Source organism: Xyrauchen texanus, chromosome 32, assembly GCF_025860055.1.
Source record: "Xyrauchen texanus isolate HMW12.3.18 chromosome 32, RBS_HiC_50CHRs, whole genome shotgun sequence".
NCBI classification, from domain to species: domain Eukaryota; kingdom Metazoa; phylum Chordata; class Actinopteri; order Cypriniformes; family Catostomidae; genus Xyrauchen; species Xyrauchen texanus.
The window spans coordinates 2983611-3000000 of record NC_068307.1 but is presented as its reverse complement, the minus strand read 5'-3'; the positions used below and the strand labels follow the sequence as shown (position 1 = coordinate 3000000).

The 16390-nt window shown below is 36.1% G+C and overlaps 1 protein-coding gene across 3 annotated transcripts in view; it reads left to right on the top strand.

Moving 5' to 3' along the window:
• The window catches only part of LOC127626226 (voltage-dependent P/Q-type calcium channel subunit alpha-1A-like), a 132928-nt gene that overhangs the window by 47566 nt on the left and 68972 nt on the right, over window positions 1–16390 (top strand). For all 3 annotated transcript variants that reach the window (XM_052101858.1, XM_052101857.1, XM_052101859.1), the window contains exons 19-24: window positions 2575–3080; window positions 3963–4249; window positions 8289–8424; window positions 8511–8640; window positions 11615–11674; window positions 11754–11860. In XM_052101858.1, coding sequence (XP_051957818.1) covers window positions 2575–3080; window positions 3963–4249; window positions 8289–8424; window positions 8511–8640; window positions 11615–11674; window positions 11754–11860 — 1226 coding nt within the window. The remainder of the gene's footprint in view (window positions 1–2574; window positions 3081–3962; window positions 4250–8288; window positions 8425–8510; window positions 8641–11614; window positions 11675–11753; window positions 11861–16390) is intronic.

Sequence of the window (16390 nt, the reverse complement as noted above, 5' to 3'; positions counted from 1 at the left end):
TGAAAACTCATGTATTATTTGAGCTGTAAAGTTGTTTAAATCATCATTTATGCAGTTATTTTTGGGTTTTGGTGTTTGTTGACATTGCATCATCATGGTAACTAAGTTGTAAAATTGGATATAACTTCACACAGATGTGGTTAATAAGTCATTTTATCACAGTAAAATCATGTAAACACACATGTTGTTTGTGTCTTGTGTCTATAAGTAAATATTGAGTATTTTAATGTTTACAGATTGACCCTCACTTCCATTGTAAGTGTCTCACTGGAACACACATTTGTGCTTTTTTTTAAAGAAAAGGAGGGACGAGTCAAAATACGTTTTTATGGTAATCAACATTATGCCACAAATGCTGTCGATTGCGCATAACTTTTACTGAACCCGGAATATTCCTTTAATTGTATTAAAAATAACATAATATAACAAAATAATGCATTTAATAATTTATGTATGTGATTATCATTTAATTCATTAATTTGAACCAAAATGTGTTTCTTTCGTATACTCAATTACCAGAAAAAATTTACTAACTAATCAACGGAAAACAAGGTATAAAGTAAAATTATATTAAATTACTTAAAGGGGTCATGACATTCTCTCTCTCTCTCTCTCTCTCTCTCTCTCTCTCTCTCTCTCTCTATATATATATATATATATATATATATATATATATATATATATATATATATATATATATAACATTTTATTATCTTCCCTGAGGTCCACTTATAATATTGGTATAGTTTTTTTTTTTGTACCAGAACAGTCATAATTTTTGACCTTGTCTCTGGCCCTCAGTCTGAAATGCTCAGTTTTATGCGGTCTGGCCCTTTAAGACATCAATGCCCGCTGTTATGATTGGCTAACATCGTGCAGCTCTTCCAAATACTGCCATATTTAAAATGCAATCTGAAGAAAGTAAACGAACTCCACAAGACCACAACTTTTATAAAACTAAATATCAGGATTAACATATAACCCACATCCAACACATCTAAATATATTAAACTGTTCATTCAAGCAGCACCATAAACTATCAAGCAGTCATGACATATGAAATATTCATGAATTAAATAGTTTGCTTTCGATTTTGTGGTCCAATAGTGTTTTCCTTCAATAACAGTTCCTTCTCAAAGCTTGAAGTCACAAGCAGTCCACAATTAAATCTTCTTAATACACAAATGTAACACAATCCACGATGATGTTGAGTGCTTCAACCGGCTTCAACAGGCCAAAGCAGAGACTCTGGTCTTCACATCTCACATCTTTCATGTTTGTTTACACACAGAATGGCCTGAGTTTATTCCAGTCAGTGGCAGCAGCAGAACGAGACACATTTTTAAAAGTTGTGCTTGTAACGCTCTTAAAACAGTCCAGGACTCAAGACAGCACAACAGAAAGACAGCACAGCTGAATGGATCACAATGGGGGTCTCCATTTTAGAGTTATAACTTGACATTGCATCTTTTAAAAGTGTTGCGAGATGCATGATAATGGTCAAATCTGTCCGTCTAGTGCAGGGGTGCCCACACTTTTTTGTGTGATGATCTACTTTTAAATGACCAACTCAGTAAGATCTACCAACTAAAAAAACACAGTTTCATTTAAAATAAGAAAATGCTTGTTGGGACTACTGCATGTATCCCTACATGGAATTCATCTTCTCATTAATAAAAAAATATATAATAATGTTCAATGTTGATGTCATTCAGTTTTAACCCAAAACACCTACAGCACAATAGATTACAATAGCCAGGGCATTTACCTTATTCTGATGACTTGCACTGAATGGAATCAGACAGTTTTGCCTAATCCGGGCAGTAGCATCGCAATTTAGCGCTCTGTTCTCAGAAGTCCTTGGAAGGCGCGAACCTAGTTGTCATGGCAACTGAATAAACAAAACCTCACCTGGTCAATATTTACTCGTCAAGTGCAAGTCATTGACAAGCCATTCTCTCTCCTCATCACCCGTGTGACTGACTGAGCACCTGTGGGTGAGGCAAGGTTGCAATGACAAAAAATAGGCGTTGTTGGCTTGCTGAAGAGGCAGTCATATACTGTATGCAGATGTATTTGGTGCTTGTGACGCCACAAGTTCCACAAATTCCAAATGAGACGTTTTTTGCAGCTTTGTTTAAATAAATGCACTTTTTCTATTAAGGAGAAAGTTTTCAGTTCTGAAACTTACAGTATGTTTTATAGTACAATGACCTCTTATATGTCAAATGATCAAGGAAAATTTGATTCCTCATGTCATAACCCCTTTAAAAAATATATTTTATACATCAGGGATTGACAGAATGGTCAGAATAGGTCTACTATCAAAACGTTTGCACTTTAAATGCACTTTAAATCTTAAAATGTGTCTTTTTAAGGGTTTTACAAACCAGGGAGGATGAAAAGGTTCTTACTTTTCTCTTGTGATTAACTATATTTAAACATCAAATTAAGGAATTAAATAGGGTCAATCTTGATGTCATTTGACTTAATAATTAAAAATGACAACGTAACATTTTCCAACCTAGTCACTCAGTTTTACATCAAGCCTCCTGCTGCTTCCTGTATCTCTAGATGAACTTCCGCAACCGTCCTGAAATGAAGACCCACCTGGACCGCCCACTAGTTGTCAATCCTCAGGAGAACCGCAACAACAACACCAACAAGCCCCGGCCGGGTGACTCGAGCCCCCAGGATGGTGAAGAATACCTGCAGCACCAGCCCCGATATCACCACCATCATCATCATCATCATCACCACCACCATCATACACACTCCAGCCGCCAGTCCCTACACCAACCAGAGCTGGGGGACACAGGCAGTGATTATGCCCAGAGAGGAGAGGACATGGAGGTTGCAGGGGAACACAGGCGACCCCGAAACCACCAGCACAGAAGGAGGGATGAAGATGGAGGAGAAAGAGGCAGGAGACACAGAGAGCACCACAGCAGAGGAGGAGAGATGGGAGGAGAGGGGGAGGAGGGGCAAGAAAAGAAGCAGAGGAGGCATCGCCATGGTAACCATGGGGATGGAGATGGAAGGAGGGATAGGGAACGGAGTCGACAGCATCGAGCTAGAAAGTAAGTGTGTGTGTGTTGTGTCAAGTTTTGGGTTTTGTGTTTGTATGGAGCTTGATGTACATTGTTATTACGTTATTTGAGGTAATGTAGTAGTGTAGTGCTGAAACAACTCGATAATAATCGAGGTTTCATGGATCAGATGATGTCGTCGGGAATGAAGTAGTATGTTGTCCAGCATCATGGGACGCTAAACCATTCGTTTAAGGATTCAGATCGCTGCAACCAGAGGTGGAAGTCATCCAAATGTGGGCAGAGAGGATCGTTCACTCTAATTACATATGGCCACCAGAAGATGGTGCCAAGTGCATGACACAGACACAATCTTGACTCAAATGGCACAGAATGATACTCATTCTGTGAAATCTCATTAGTAAAATCATGTCTGTATGCTATGCTAACCTTTAGTCATTGTTGTGTTTGCATATGTAATTAGTTCTTATGTACAATTATTATGTTTTATTTGTTTGGAGACTTTTTTGGAGACTAGGATAAAACATTTTTGTAATGCTATAACGTTTGCTTGTTTTGTCTTATCAACCCAAAATTTTACTCAGTTACAGGTGATATGATTGGGAACAAAACAAAAGCAGTTTTTCGGAGCCACCGTATTTACACAAATATATTGTGTCAAATAAGAAAAATAAGAAAAAAGTACATGTGTGGCTCAAGTTTTTTTTGTAGTTTATTAAGACGAGATTCTCAGAATTTATCATAATCTATATAATAATATTTTTTTTTTAGAGTTATAAGACTTTATGGCATGCCACAGAAACAGGAAATCTTTAAAAACACCTTCAGAGCTTAAAGGGTAACTCTATCATCTCTGCTGTAACGCTCGCTTCCCTCAGTCACACTCCCTTTCTATCTCTTTGTTTTTCTCAGAGAGGTTAGACAGATCCAGCCAGGTCTTCCTCATGGACAGAGCCAGTACAGCGAGGATATGGACAACCTGCGTAACAGCAGCAAGATGGCCCTCCATGACCCTGACCCTGACTTTTATGACCCGTACTGTGATCCAGAGCAGACCAATAACCTGCTGAACCTGGGAGGACCAGATCTCCATGACAGCAGTCTCATTCTAACAGACTCCACTGAGACCCCGAGAAAGGTGGACCACACTGCCATAGATATGCCTCCCATTTACCCCTCACTCAATGCCAAGTTACAAGGTGAGTGTTTGTTTGTGTGTATGAAAAGCTTGAGGAATATTTACCAGAATATCTTAAGGATGTTTCAGTAAAGAGACAGTCACGTTAGACAGCCTTTAAAGGGATAGTTCACCCAAAAATGAAAATTCTGTCATCGTTTACTCACTCTAATGTTGTTCGTATGATCTTTTTTTCTTCCATGGAACACAAAAGGAGATGTTAGGCAGAATGACTGCCTCAGTCACCATTAGGGCTGAGCGGTATGACAGCAAAAATGATATCCCGTTCTATAATGTAAAGTTCCGGTCCTGCATGCTGATTGGTCAATAGCCGTGCTTTATTCATGATAAAGCACGGCTCTGACTTCATCGTGCTGCACCAGAGACTATTTAGCCTGAGATGGAGCACTAGTATTAAAAAAACATCATAGTACACTACTTTTTGTTACATTTTCATTACAAATTACTACTCGTACTACTTACATTACATAACGGTTTAGTATAGTGCAGAAAAGGGCAATTTGGGATGGATGGCATTTAATTATATTATTTTTTTTAAAACATTATTGAAAATATTTGTTCTTATTATACCTGTATATATATGTATGCTTAAATATTTTTCAGCCTATTGATGATATTTATTATATATCTCATTCATTTTGTATTTGCTCTGAAATGGCATTAAATATAATTTAGGAACCTTAATTTTAACCAAACCATTTTAGCCAAAAATCACATTAAAAACAATAACATAATGTTTTCCACAGATTTTCACTAAATGAACACAAGAATCATATTTCATTTTTATCTTCATTTATATGCACCAATACCACCATACAGGCCTCATAAAAAAGTATTATTTACCTACATATATTTTTACTTGGGGAAAAATCTGTGAATGAACAGGGTGTGAAAATTCTCAATACATTTGTATATTAGTTTGTTATATTATTGATATTATGTACATATGAATATTATTTTGGGACCCATTCAAGTTTATTATTATAGTGTAATACTGAATTATAACTATGCTTTTGAGGGTAAGATTTGTTTTATATAATAATAATATATTTCTGTCTTATTTACTTCAGCCTCACTGGGAGCTTTTATTTTGGCGGAACACTGAAAGTGCAGTTTGTGTTTGACCGTTTAATGTTCCTCATTACAAATGTGGTATAACGCTGTCTTCTCTTCCTGTTCAGTGATGCTTTGTCGTGTTTTTAGATTATTAGATTTATATTGTTATCTCACGATTCAGTTCGTTATACGATATGAGCTTCACGATTCGATATTATCTCGATTCGATATAATAACACTTAAATTAAAAAATATTAAATAATTTTTTTTATTTTTCCGAACATTTTAGCAAAACACACATTATAATTTCTCATCAAAATAAAGTTCTTTAATACACAATATAAATGCTCAAAGTTTAAATAACAAGAGTTTCTCTATAAGTAAAGATCACGAACAAATCATCTTTAAAATAATAGTGGTTACTGTCACTTTAAGAGTTTCAACGTGCACCTCGCAGTGTTCCAGTTCAGCGAACATCAACGAGAATCTGACAACGTGATACTTTGTCGTGTTTTTAGATGTGTATTAGGGATGGGACGATATTGTTATCTCACGATTCAGTTCGTTATACGATATGAGCTTCACGATTCAATATAATCTCGAGTCTATATAATAACACTTAAATTAAAAAATCTGAAAGAAATTTTTGTATTTTCCGAATTTTATTTTGCGAAACACATTATAATTTCTCATCAAAATAAAGTTCTTTAATACACAATATAAATGCACAAAGTTTAAAGGTCCCCTGACATGCTTCTTTTTGTAGGCTTTGATATAGGCCTTAGTGGTCCCTAGTACTGTATCTGAAATCTCTTTTACAAAATTCAGCCTTGGTACAGAATTATAGCCACTACAAGCCAACCCATAATGAGCTTTCCTTCAGACGTCCCGTTTCGGTGTCTGTAGTTTTAAATGCTAATGAGGAGGAGAAAGGCGGGGCAAGGTGTAGTGTGGGTGTGGTCTTGACCAGCTTGCGGCAACGGTACCATGCATGTTTACATTGGATATATTGCAATGGCACTTAGACACGCAGTCGTTCAAGCGTTTCAGTTTGAATCAGAATCAGAATGAGCTTCATTAGCCAAGTGTGTGCAGATAGCATGGGGAAAAAACTGTTTTTTGTGCCTAACGTTAGATGTTCTAGTACGCAGAGATCTGAAACGTCTGTAATTTTGTAAACATATCACCAACAGGAGAACGGATATCCAAATAACAAAGAAGTGTACAACACTTGCGTTACAGTGCGTGTATTCACACATATACCTGATGCTATCTACCTTTACATTAGCGACAGTAACTCGGCTGTTAGCTGCATAGCTAATGTTACAGCCACATTCTACGTGTAACAAGCTAGGTAAAATAGTAAAGCAACACAATTATATATAATTAGCTGACTTACTTGTCCGAGGTTTGTAGGTGAGCCAAAGAGAGTTGGTACTGATCCAGACTTCAGTTTCAGACGTTCAGCATGCCCAGCTCTGAATTGACCCATGTTGTGTAAACAGTCGTCTGTGAAATGTTTGGCGCAGACATACAAAAATTTGGTGTGTTGTGTCGGTGCATTCCCAGAGTAAATGAAATTTATCCATTGATCCTTCTGGGGATTGGATGAAGGAAGTAAAAAAAGACTTCTGTGATCATTTGTGCATTCAATTATTGAGCAACTTTTGTGCTTCGATCGGTCACACGCCATGATATCTCTCGAGGAAAAACTAAAAACTCGTACTTCCTAGCTCGAATTCTCTGGGCGGGCAAAGCAGAGAAGGGGGAGGTAACCTTTCCCCCGTATGACGTCATACAGGGGAGATTCAAGATCAGCCCGTCTGAGATCTCATTTTCTCACAGGCAGAGAAAGATAGCCAAAACTCGGTTTACACCGACTGAAATTTCTAGACACGAGGGGACCAAATACAGGCTAGGGGAACTAATATTAATGTTAAAAAACCACAGAAAGTGAAAATTTCATGTCAGGGGACCTTTAAATAACAAGAGTTTCTCTATAAGTAAAGATCACAAACAAATCATCTTTAAAATATAGCGGGTTACATTCAGGCTGATCAGGTGCAGACCAAACAATATATCTGAACAGATCCTGTCCTGAAAAAAGTATGTGAAAGTGTATATTTAATTTTTTTATAATTTGCTTGTCATCATTGTGTAAAAATGCAAAAATCCTACATATTAATTAATGAATATTCTATCATGAAATTGTATATGCAATAATGATATGAGCTATCACTGTTTGAAATAATGTGTACAATTTACAAGTAGCAACATTGAGTTTACATTCATTTGTATAAGAACTTTAAAATGGTTACTGTCACTTTAAGAGTTTCAACGTGCACCTCAGAGTGTTCCAGTTCAGCGAACATCAACGAGAATCTGTGTGAGATTAAAATGAATATTTCCTTTAATTTTTTAACTTGACTGTATGAACAGAAAGGATATTAAGACACATTATTCAATTAAAGTCGCCTCATCTTTGATGGACACACATTATACGGAGGAAGCGATCCGTTTTAATCTCAAGCACTTTTCATCAAAACAAGGAGATTTTCCAATTATTAAGTAAAATCAAGCGATAGAGAGATTGATAGGTTATTTCATTTATAATCACTTGGACAGAAAACAATGTTGCAAATTTCGAAATATTGAGTTATGCCACGATATGGTTCATCATTTTTTTGGTTTGCGATATATCGAAATTCAATTTATCATCCCATCCCTTATTTAAATAAAACGTATTGTGGTTTCAAGTGTTTTGAATTGGACGAATGTGTGGACCTGCAGCACTTTGCTTTCACAATGCATGCAAACCGCTTTTAAAGCACTGAAAACAGCGAATCACAAGCCCCGTGCATGCACACAGTACAGAGTGTCACCCATTCACTCAGCAACGCTCAGAGATCATAAATGTATTATTGGAATTGTTGGAGTGATGTTTGTAAGTCTCTGAGTATATCGAAATTCCTTCCATTGTGCAGTGAATAAGAATGCCAACACAGAACTGGCTAAAGAAGGAGAGAAGAAAGAGGAGGAGGAAGACAACGGCGGTGATGAAGATGGACCCAAACCTATCCCGCCATTTAGTTCATGTTTTATACTTTCCACCACCAACCCGTAAGTGTGTGTGCGTGTGTGTGTGTGTGTGTGTGTGTGTGTGTACAGAATAAGTGTTGTTTCTCTTAACCAATGGGAGTTTTTAGGTTCCGGAGATGCTGTCACTACATCCTGACATTGAGATATTTTGAGATGTGCATTCTATCGGTCATCGCTATGAGCAGCATCGCTTTGGCCGCAGAAGACCCGGTGTGGCCTGAATCACCTCGAAACAATGTAAGACTAACAGTCTGGATTATTTTCTTTCTGTATCCATCAAACTGTTTAAATAACCTTTGTCTAATGAATCTGGTCATCTAAAACCGTGGTCATCCTAACCAGGCCTGATGTGATGAGATTCTGTTCACATTAGGGCTATGAACATGGCTGAGAAACTACATTTTATTTAAGTATTAACAATATCAAATTAGATTAAATATTATCTTGGTATGTTAAATTTGACCAACATTTGAATTACGGACAAAATTTAATCAGACAAAATTCTAATTATATTCTTATTTGAACCCTTTAATCTCAGATTGCCTTCAAGAGAAAAACAAATTGTTGTCAAAATATTAACAACGACAGTCTTGACCAACACAAAATAGGAATCGTTTGAAAGATTAGAAGCTCTAATTTCCAATGCATGTAGACATTATGACCAAAACTGAACATGTGCAGATAAATCTGAAGTGCTCCGTTTTGATCATTTATAAAAATAAAAATACATATTTGCATTTTACGTATAATGGCAATCGGTACAAACATCAACTCATCAAATAGTCATGTGTCATATGTTGTTGGAAAGCTCTAAAAGAGTACAATACAACCAGCCTATTTGGTCTACTCACAGACTCACAAATATAGCGAGTAATAGCTAAGTATAAGTCTTTAATAATTATGTTGGTGTTGCTTATATGCTGCGTTTTTGCTTATAACGTGACGAAAAATAAATGGAACATAAAATATCACATACTGACTATTACTTAGAGAAGGTGATTCTCTTTCAAATTAGGTAATTACATACAAGGTAATTTGATGCATAGATCATTAGATAATCCACATGAAGCACAATGTTACATATGACCACCAGGAGATGGCGCCAAATACATGACACAGACTCAATGATGACTCAAATGGCACAGAATAAAACTCATTCTGTGAAATGTCATTGTAAAATCATGTCTGCATGCTATGGAAACCTTTATTCATTGTTGTGTTTGCATGTGTAATTAGTTCTTATGTTCTTAGCTTGTGTTAGTGCAAAACATAATCATTCTGAATGTCCCCTAGTCATCTTCAGTGCTTACATTGTTTTTAATATATGTTTTTAGTTTTAGCATTTTATCTTAATTGTTGACAAGTATTTGAATTTCATTTTTTAAATTGACTGCCTCAAATTAAATGCAAAGCAAACCAAATCAGAAGATAAGTGACACACGCCATCAAAATGGGCAGTTTTTTTTAGAAAAAATAGAAATTTTGTCATAACAATTATATTTGCTAAATCTTCAAATTATGTCAATGTCATCATGAAATTGTAATTATAAATGTTTTTGTTGTTGTTTTACAATGTGTCAAATCATTTCAACTGCTTTTAATTCCAACAGGAGCGCTGCATATAGCATCTCTTTTCTGATCAGCTCTCATTTACCTCTTAGTTATTAGAGGTACACCGATATATCGGTTTAACAGATTAATCTATATTATATATAGATATAGTTATTAGAGGTACACCGATATATCGGTTTAACAGATTAATCTATATTATATATAGATATAGTTATTAGCGGTACACCGATATATTGATTTTACAGATGAATCTATATTATATAGATATAGTTATTAGAGGTACACCGATATATCGGTTTAACAGATTAATATATATATATATATAGTATATATATATATATATATATATATATATATATATATATAGTTATTAGAGGTACACCGATATATTGATTTTACAGATGAATCTATATTATATAGATATAGTTATTAGAGTTACACCGATATATCGGTTTAACAGATTAATATATATTATATATATATAGTTATTAGAGGTACACCGATATATTGATTTTACAGATGAATCTATATTATATAGATATAGTTATTAGAGGTACACCGATATATCGGTTTAACAGATTAATCTATATTATATATAGATATAGTTATTAGCGGTACACCGATATATTGATTTTACAGATGAATCTATATTATATAGATATAGTTATTAGAGTTACACCGATATATTGATTTTACAGATTAATAGATATTATTTATATATAGATATTAGAGGTACACAATATTTCGATTTTAATGATTAATCAGTAGTATATAGATATAGTTATTAGAGGTACACCAATATATCGGTTTAACAGATTAATCAATATTTTTTAGATATAGTTATTAGAGGTACACCGATATATCGGTTTTACAGATTATATAGATATTACAGGTACACAAATGTATAGGTATTACTGATTAATCGATATTATATATATATATAGATGTAAGAGGTACACAGATATCGATATTATATAGATATTGATATTAGAGGTACAAAAATATATCGGTTTTACTGATTAATTGATATTATATAGATATAGATATGAGAGGAACAACTATATATCAGTTTTACAATTAATCAATTAATTAATCAATATATAGATATTAAAAGTATGCCATATATAACGGTTTTACAGATTCATCGATATTATACAGAAATAGATATTAGAGGTACACCGATATACCTTTTATAATTGATTTACAGATTAAACATTAAAAATAAACAAATAAATCTTCCAGTTCTGTCAAATAAGGACTGAAAATTGTTTAGAATCTTTAAAGTCTGTTTCCTCAAAAACAAGGTTTTCCGAGATGAGTCATTTAAATGATTACCTCATCATAGAAAAATAAAAATGATCTTCAAAGTGTAATTCTGGGTCATTGCGATGCATTCTGACTCAGAATGATGGAGCATGTCACATACTTAGTGTTTAATGTACATTTATGAGGAGCAGAATTATGGACCAATTCGATTCAACAGTGGGCGGGGCTTCCCAGCATATACTCCGCAATGGCCAGAATCAGATTAACATCATGTCATACCTGGTTAGGACACTGTGTAATTACTTCTCTTTATGCAGGTTTGCTCTTATGTAGGCCGTGCATTTTTGATCCCTTTCCTTTTCTTTTTTGTTAGGTTTTACGTTACTTTGACTATGTCTTCACCGGTGTGTTCACCTTCGAGATGCTTATCAAGGTAAAGTGTGTATGACATGACTTATTCATGCTTTATTTTTTGGTGTGTGTGTGTGTGTAAAATCTACTTTGTGTTTCAGATGGTGGTGTTAGGCTTGGTTTTGCACGAGGGCTCATATTTTCGTGACCTTTGGAACTTTCTGGACTTTGTAGTGGTTAGTGGTGCCCTGGTTGCCTTTGCCTTCACGTAAGTGCCCTTTACCCCACCATCACCTGCCCCACAGTGCTGCCTGCTGCCCCTTCTGTCTTCTTTTCTATCACTCTGCTGCTCTACTGCCACCATGGAGCCATGCCAATACTCTCTACCCTTCTTTTGGTCACTTGCTCTTCCTCTTTTCTCTTTCCTCTATCAGTTTACATTCTGTCAACTCACTCAATCAGCCACGCAGATAAAGGCCTGTCTCTCTTAACACACACTCATGCTCTCACAAACACACTCACTGAACAGGAACGCATGATTTCTGTTTTGAGAAAACAGACTAGTCTGTCTGTCTCTATCTCTCTCTGGTCAATCATCTCCTCTAGCTTCCTTCCCATGCCCCACCCTTTTTACTTTCCCATCAAACTTTTGCCATTAGCTCTATGTGATACTCTGTCCAACCCTTCTGTTTATACGTCTTTCCTCTTTCATTCATTTCTCTCTCTTTGCACTTTTCTGTTTCACTCTAAATTCTGTCAGTCCATGAATGCTTTTATCAAAGCTCATGATTCAGTAGAACAACTCCGGTCAAAACGAACACTCTGATGTCTGTAATCAGAAGTAAGAGATTTCAATATGAACACAAACATATTTTTCATCCAATTCTTCCAAGCCCGAATGATCTGGGCCAGGGGTTTTCAAACGTTTTGACGTAGAGGATCCCCAAATATGATGATTCCCTTGCAAGCAAATTGTTGTTTGCAGAATTAAATAATTGCCTCCGGTATTGTCTAGGACTGTGCAATATAGACAAGCAATCAGTTGCAATTTAAATTCAATTTTGGCAATTTGTTTTCCTTATTCATAGTTTTACATTCAAAAATTTCATTTAATTCTTTTTGTTTTTCTTTATTCTTTATTCACACTCCCGGTTTCTGTTCTGCTCTTTTTTGCACACTATGTTATGATTAGCCAAATCTCGTCAGTGTGCAAAAGATTGTGCACCAATCCAAATAGTGAATTAAAAAATGTAAGTAAAAATAAATTATAAAATATTAATACATTTGCAGCTTGCTCCAGTTTAGAAATTGCACATGCTCATATCGCAATTATAGTGTGATTGCAATTAGTTGTGCAGTCCTGGTATTGTCATCGTACTAAAGACAAAAAAAATATTAAAATATGTCTTGAATATCTGGAAAATATTTACTTTGTATTAAGTTAAAGTGTTTATAAGCAAAGCATATATTTTTTCTACTATCACACATATAAACTTGACAAGTACCATTTTAATTCAAATTTAATTTAATTTAATTATTTTATCTTATTTTATTTCATTTTATTTTTATTTATTTGATTCCATTAAATTAAATAAAAATTAATTTTATTATTTAAATTAAATCAATTTAAATTAATTGTATTTAATTTAATTGTATTTTATTTATTTTATTTCATTTTATTTTAATTTATTTGATTCCATTAAATTAAATAAAAAATAATTTTATTATTTAAATTAAATTAATTTAAATGAATTGTATTTAATTTAATTGTATTTTATTTAATTTATTTCATTTTATTTTAATTTATTTGATTTCATTAAATTAAATTAAAATGTATTTTATTATTTAATTTTAATTTATTTAATTTTATTAAATTTAATTTAATTGGATTAAATTTTATTTTATTTTATTTCAAATTTTTCCCCTGGACCTCCAAGCACCTCCTTACGACCCCCCAGTTTTAAAACCCCTGATCTGGGCTATGCCATCTACATTCATTTAGTATTCTCTCACTGTATTGTGTTTCATGTCTTTCTATTTTAATTTCTAATAAGTAATTTAAAGAGAAATATCTAAAGTTTTATACTTTCATGAAATGTAATTAAGAACTGTTAAAGCCCATAGTATATTACAGTATTGATGCGAACGCTTAGTGTCTGTGTACAGTCGAACACAATATACTAGTTTAAAGTAAGCTACATTTGACTGTCCGCGCACACACAGGCGGCTGGCGATTGCTATGACAGACTGGACTATTGCTCTTCAGGGGTTTAGATCAATGCAGGTATCTCCTGACCTCTTCACTCAAGCGTTCTTGAAGTACACATCCACTGTTGTAGCTTCTACCTTCATGTCCTGATGCTAACCAGCGATTACATCTTCGTCTAGTACTTCTTCATGACAGCAACAGCTCGGTTGTGAGTGTTGCTACCTTGTGGACCCACTAAATAATTCCAGTCACAGACGAATGCATGCTTAATATGCGCGGTTCAAAAAATGAGGCTGCACGTGCTCAATGATGGTGAAATATTCGTCATGCGTCCTGTACTCAGACGCCTAGCGTTCGCGTCTGTCCAAAGTATGCTTTGGCCTTAAGTCACCTGCACCATGAAAGATTTAACCTCTGAGCAATGGAAGGATTCTCTGGGTAGGCTAGATGGTAAAAATCAGGGAAGAAAATTTAAAAATGAAATGGCGAGACAGTACTGTAGGAAAGTCCTCTGTGACTGCTAATCTTCATCCATGTTTGTTTTGTTGGAGTGTCATTTACGTTTTTCCATCTATTCACCATAACCCTGTCCCTTCACCCTTTTCCCCCTGCTGAAAAGGGTATTATTGAGCCCTTCGGGGCCCTATGGGGGTGAGGGGTCTCCAGGCACCTGTAGCCCTTTAGTGCCCAGGCGGTTTCCATGTCTGGATCAGCGAGAGCCCGTCTTGCCACAGGTACTCTGGTTTCTTTCCTTTGCACGGCCTGAGAGACCCGCAGCCTGGGGGTGTAAAGAGTCTGAACGCTAAACCCCAGAGTGAGGGCAGATCAGCTAGTGTCTCAGGAGAATGAGTGAACACTGCTGATGTGGAATGATTTTTACTCGTTTAGTATTTTGACTAGGCTTTTAAGTGTGTTTTGTGCATGAGTGTTGTAGTATGTGTACAACCTCCTCAGTCCCATAGGCCAGAGCACAGTCTTACATACTGATTTATGTGTACACGTCAACAAGTTTTATGGTGGATGTGTTCGTGTTTAAAGCAGTAATGTTGCACATGTATGAATTGTGCCATGAGTTGCATATCAATTTAGCAGTTTCCTTTTGACTTTCCTGTCAACACAGAGTTTTTAAGACATCACTTTAGACTTTGTGGCATTAAAATTGTCTGATCTGTTGCTTAAAATTTATAATAGTGATATCATCATGTCTTAAGGAATAAAATGTAATTAAATGGCATTAGTGTCTGTCAAAGGTAAAACAAATTCAACCCTTTTTCTCCCAATTTGGAATGCCCAATTCCCACTACTTAGTAGCTCCTCGTGGTGGCGCGGTTACTCACCTCAATCCGGGCGGTGGAGGACAAGTCTCAGTTGCCTCCGCTTCTGAGACCGTCAATCCGTGCATCTGATCATGTGACTCATTGTGCATCACACCGCGGAGACTCACAGCATGTGGAGGCTCATGCTACTCTCCACGATCCACCCACAACTCACCACACGCCCCATTGAGAGCGAGAACCACTAATCACCCCCACGAGGAGGTTACCCCATGTGACTCTACTCTCCCTAGCAACCGGCCCAATTTGGTTGCTTAGGAGACCTGGCTGGAGTCACTCAGCACACCCTGGATTCGAACTCTCGACTCCAGGGGCGGTAGTCAGCGTCAATACTCACTGAGATACCCAGACCCCGATTTTTTATTTACTTTAAAGAAATTAAGGGATGAGTCAAAATAATTTTCATGGTTATCAATATTATGCCACAAATGCTGTCAACTGAGCTTAACTTGTATTAAACCCGGAATATAATTCCTTTAATTATATTTTCGGACTTCCTGAAATCCCTGGTGAAAAGAGGTGTTGTAGAGGTCGATCAATATTGGATTTTGCCAATAGCGATAACTAAAGTGGTTATTTTGGTAGTTTAACATCCTAAATAAATAATCGTGCATTAGCCAATAAACAGTGACTGGGACTTGACTTTGTTAGCTCTACTTGTATGTATTTACCAAATTAAGATTAAAGATAAATTAGATTGTAAAGCAGTTCAATAGAAAGGAGGAGGCGAGAACAGGCCTGGCGATATAAACAATATTTGAATGATTAAATGCTCTGCACTTATATAGCGCCTTTTTAACCTTATCGGTATACAAAGCGCTTTACACTGTTGACTCATTCACCCATTCATACATCAATGGCGGCAGAGCTGCTATGCAAGGTGCTAGCCTGCCATTGGGAGCAACTTGGGGTTCAGTGTCTTGCCCAAGGACACTTCAGCATGTGGAGTCATGTGGGCCGGGAATCGAACCACCAACCCTGCGATTAGTGGCCGACCCGCTCTACCACCGGAGCCACAGCCGCCCCTAAGCTGATTAACTTAAACAAAAGACAAACACACACACACACGACGGACTGTGACAGGGCGGAGGGCGGGGCCGGGTCGTGATTATGAACACCCGGCCCCTTATCAGGCTAATTAAGCCTCCGAGAGGGATAAAGGCCGACTGCGGATGGTGGTGCGACAGAGAGAGATCGTTTACGGACATGTCCGTCGTGTGTGTGTGTGTGTGTGTGTGTGTGTGTGTGTGTCTTT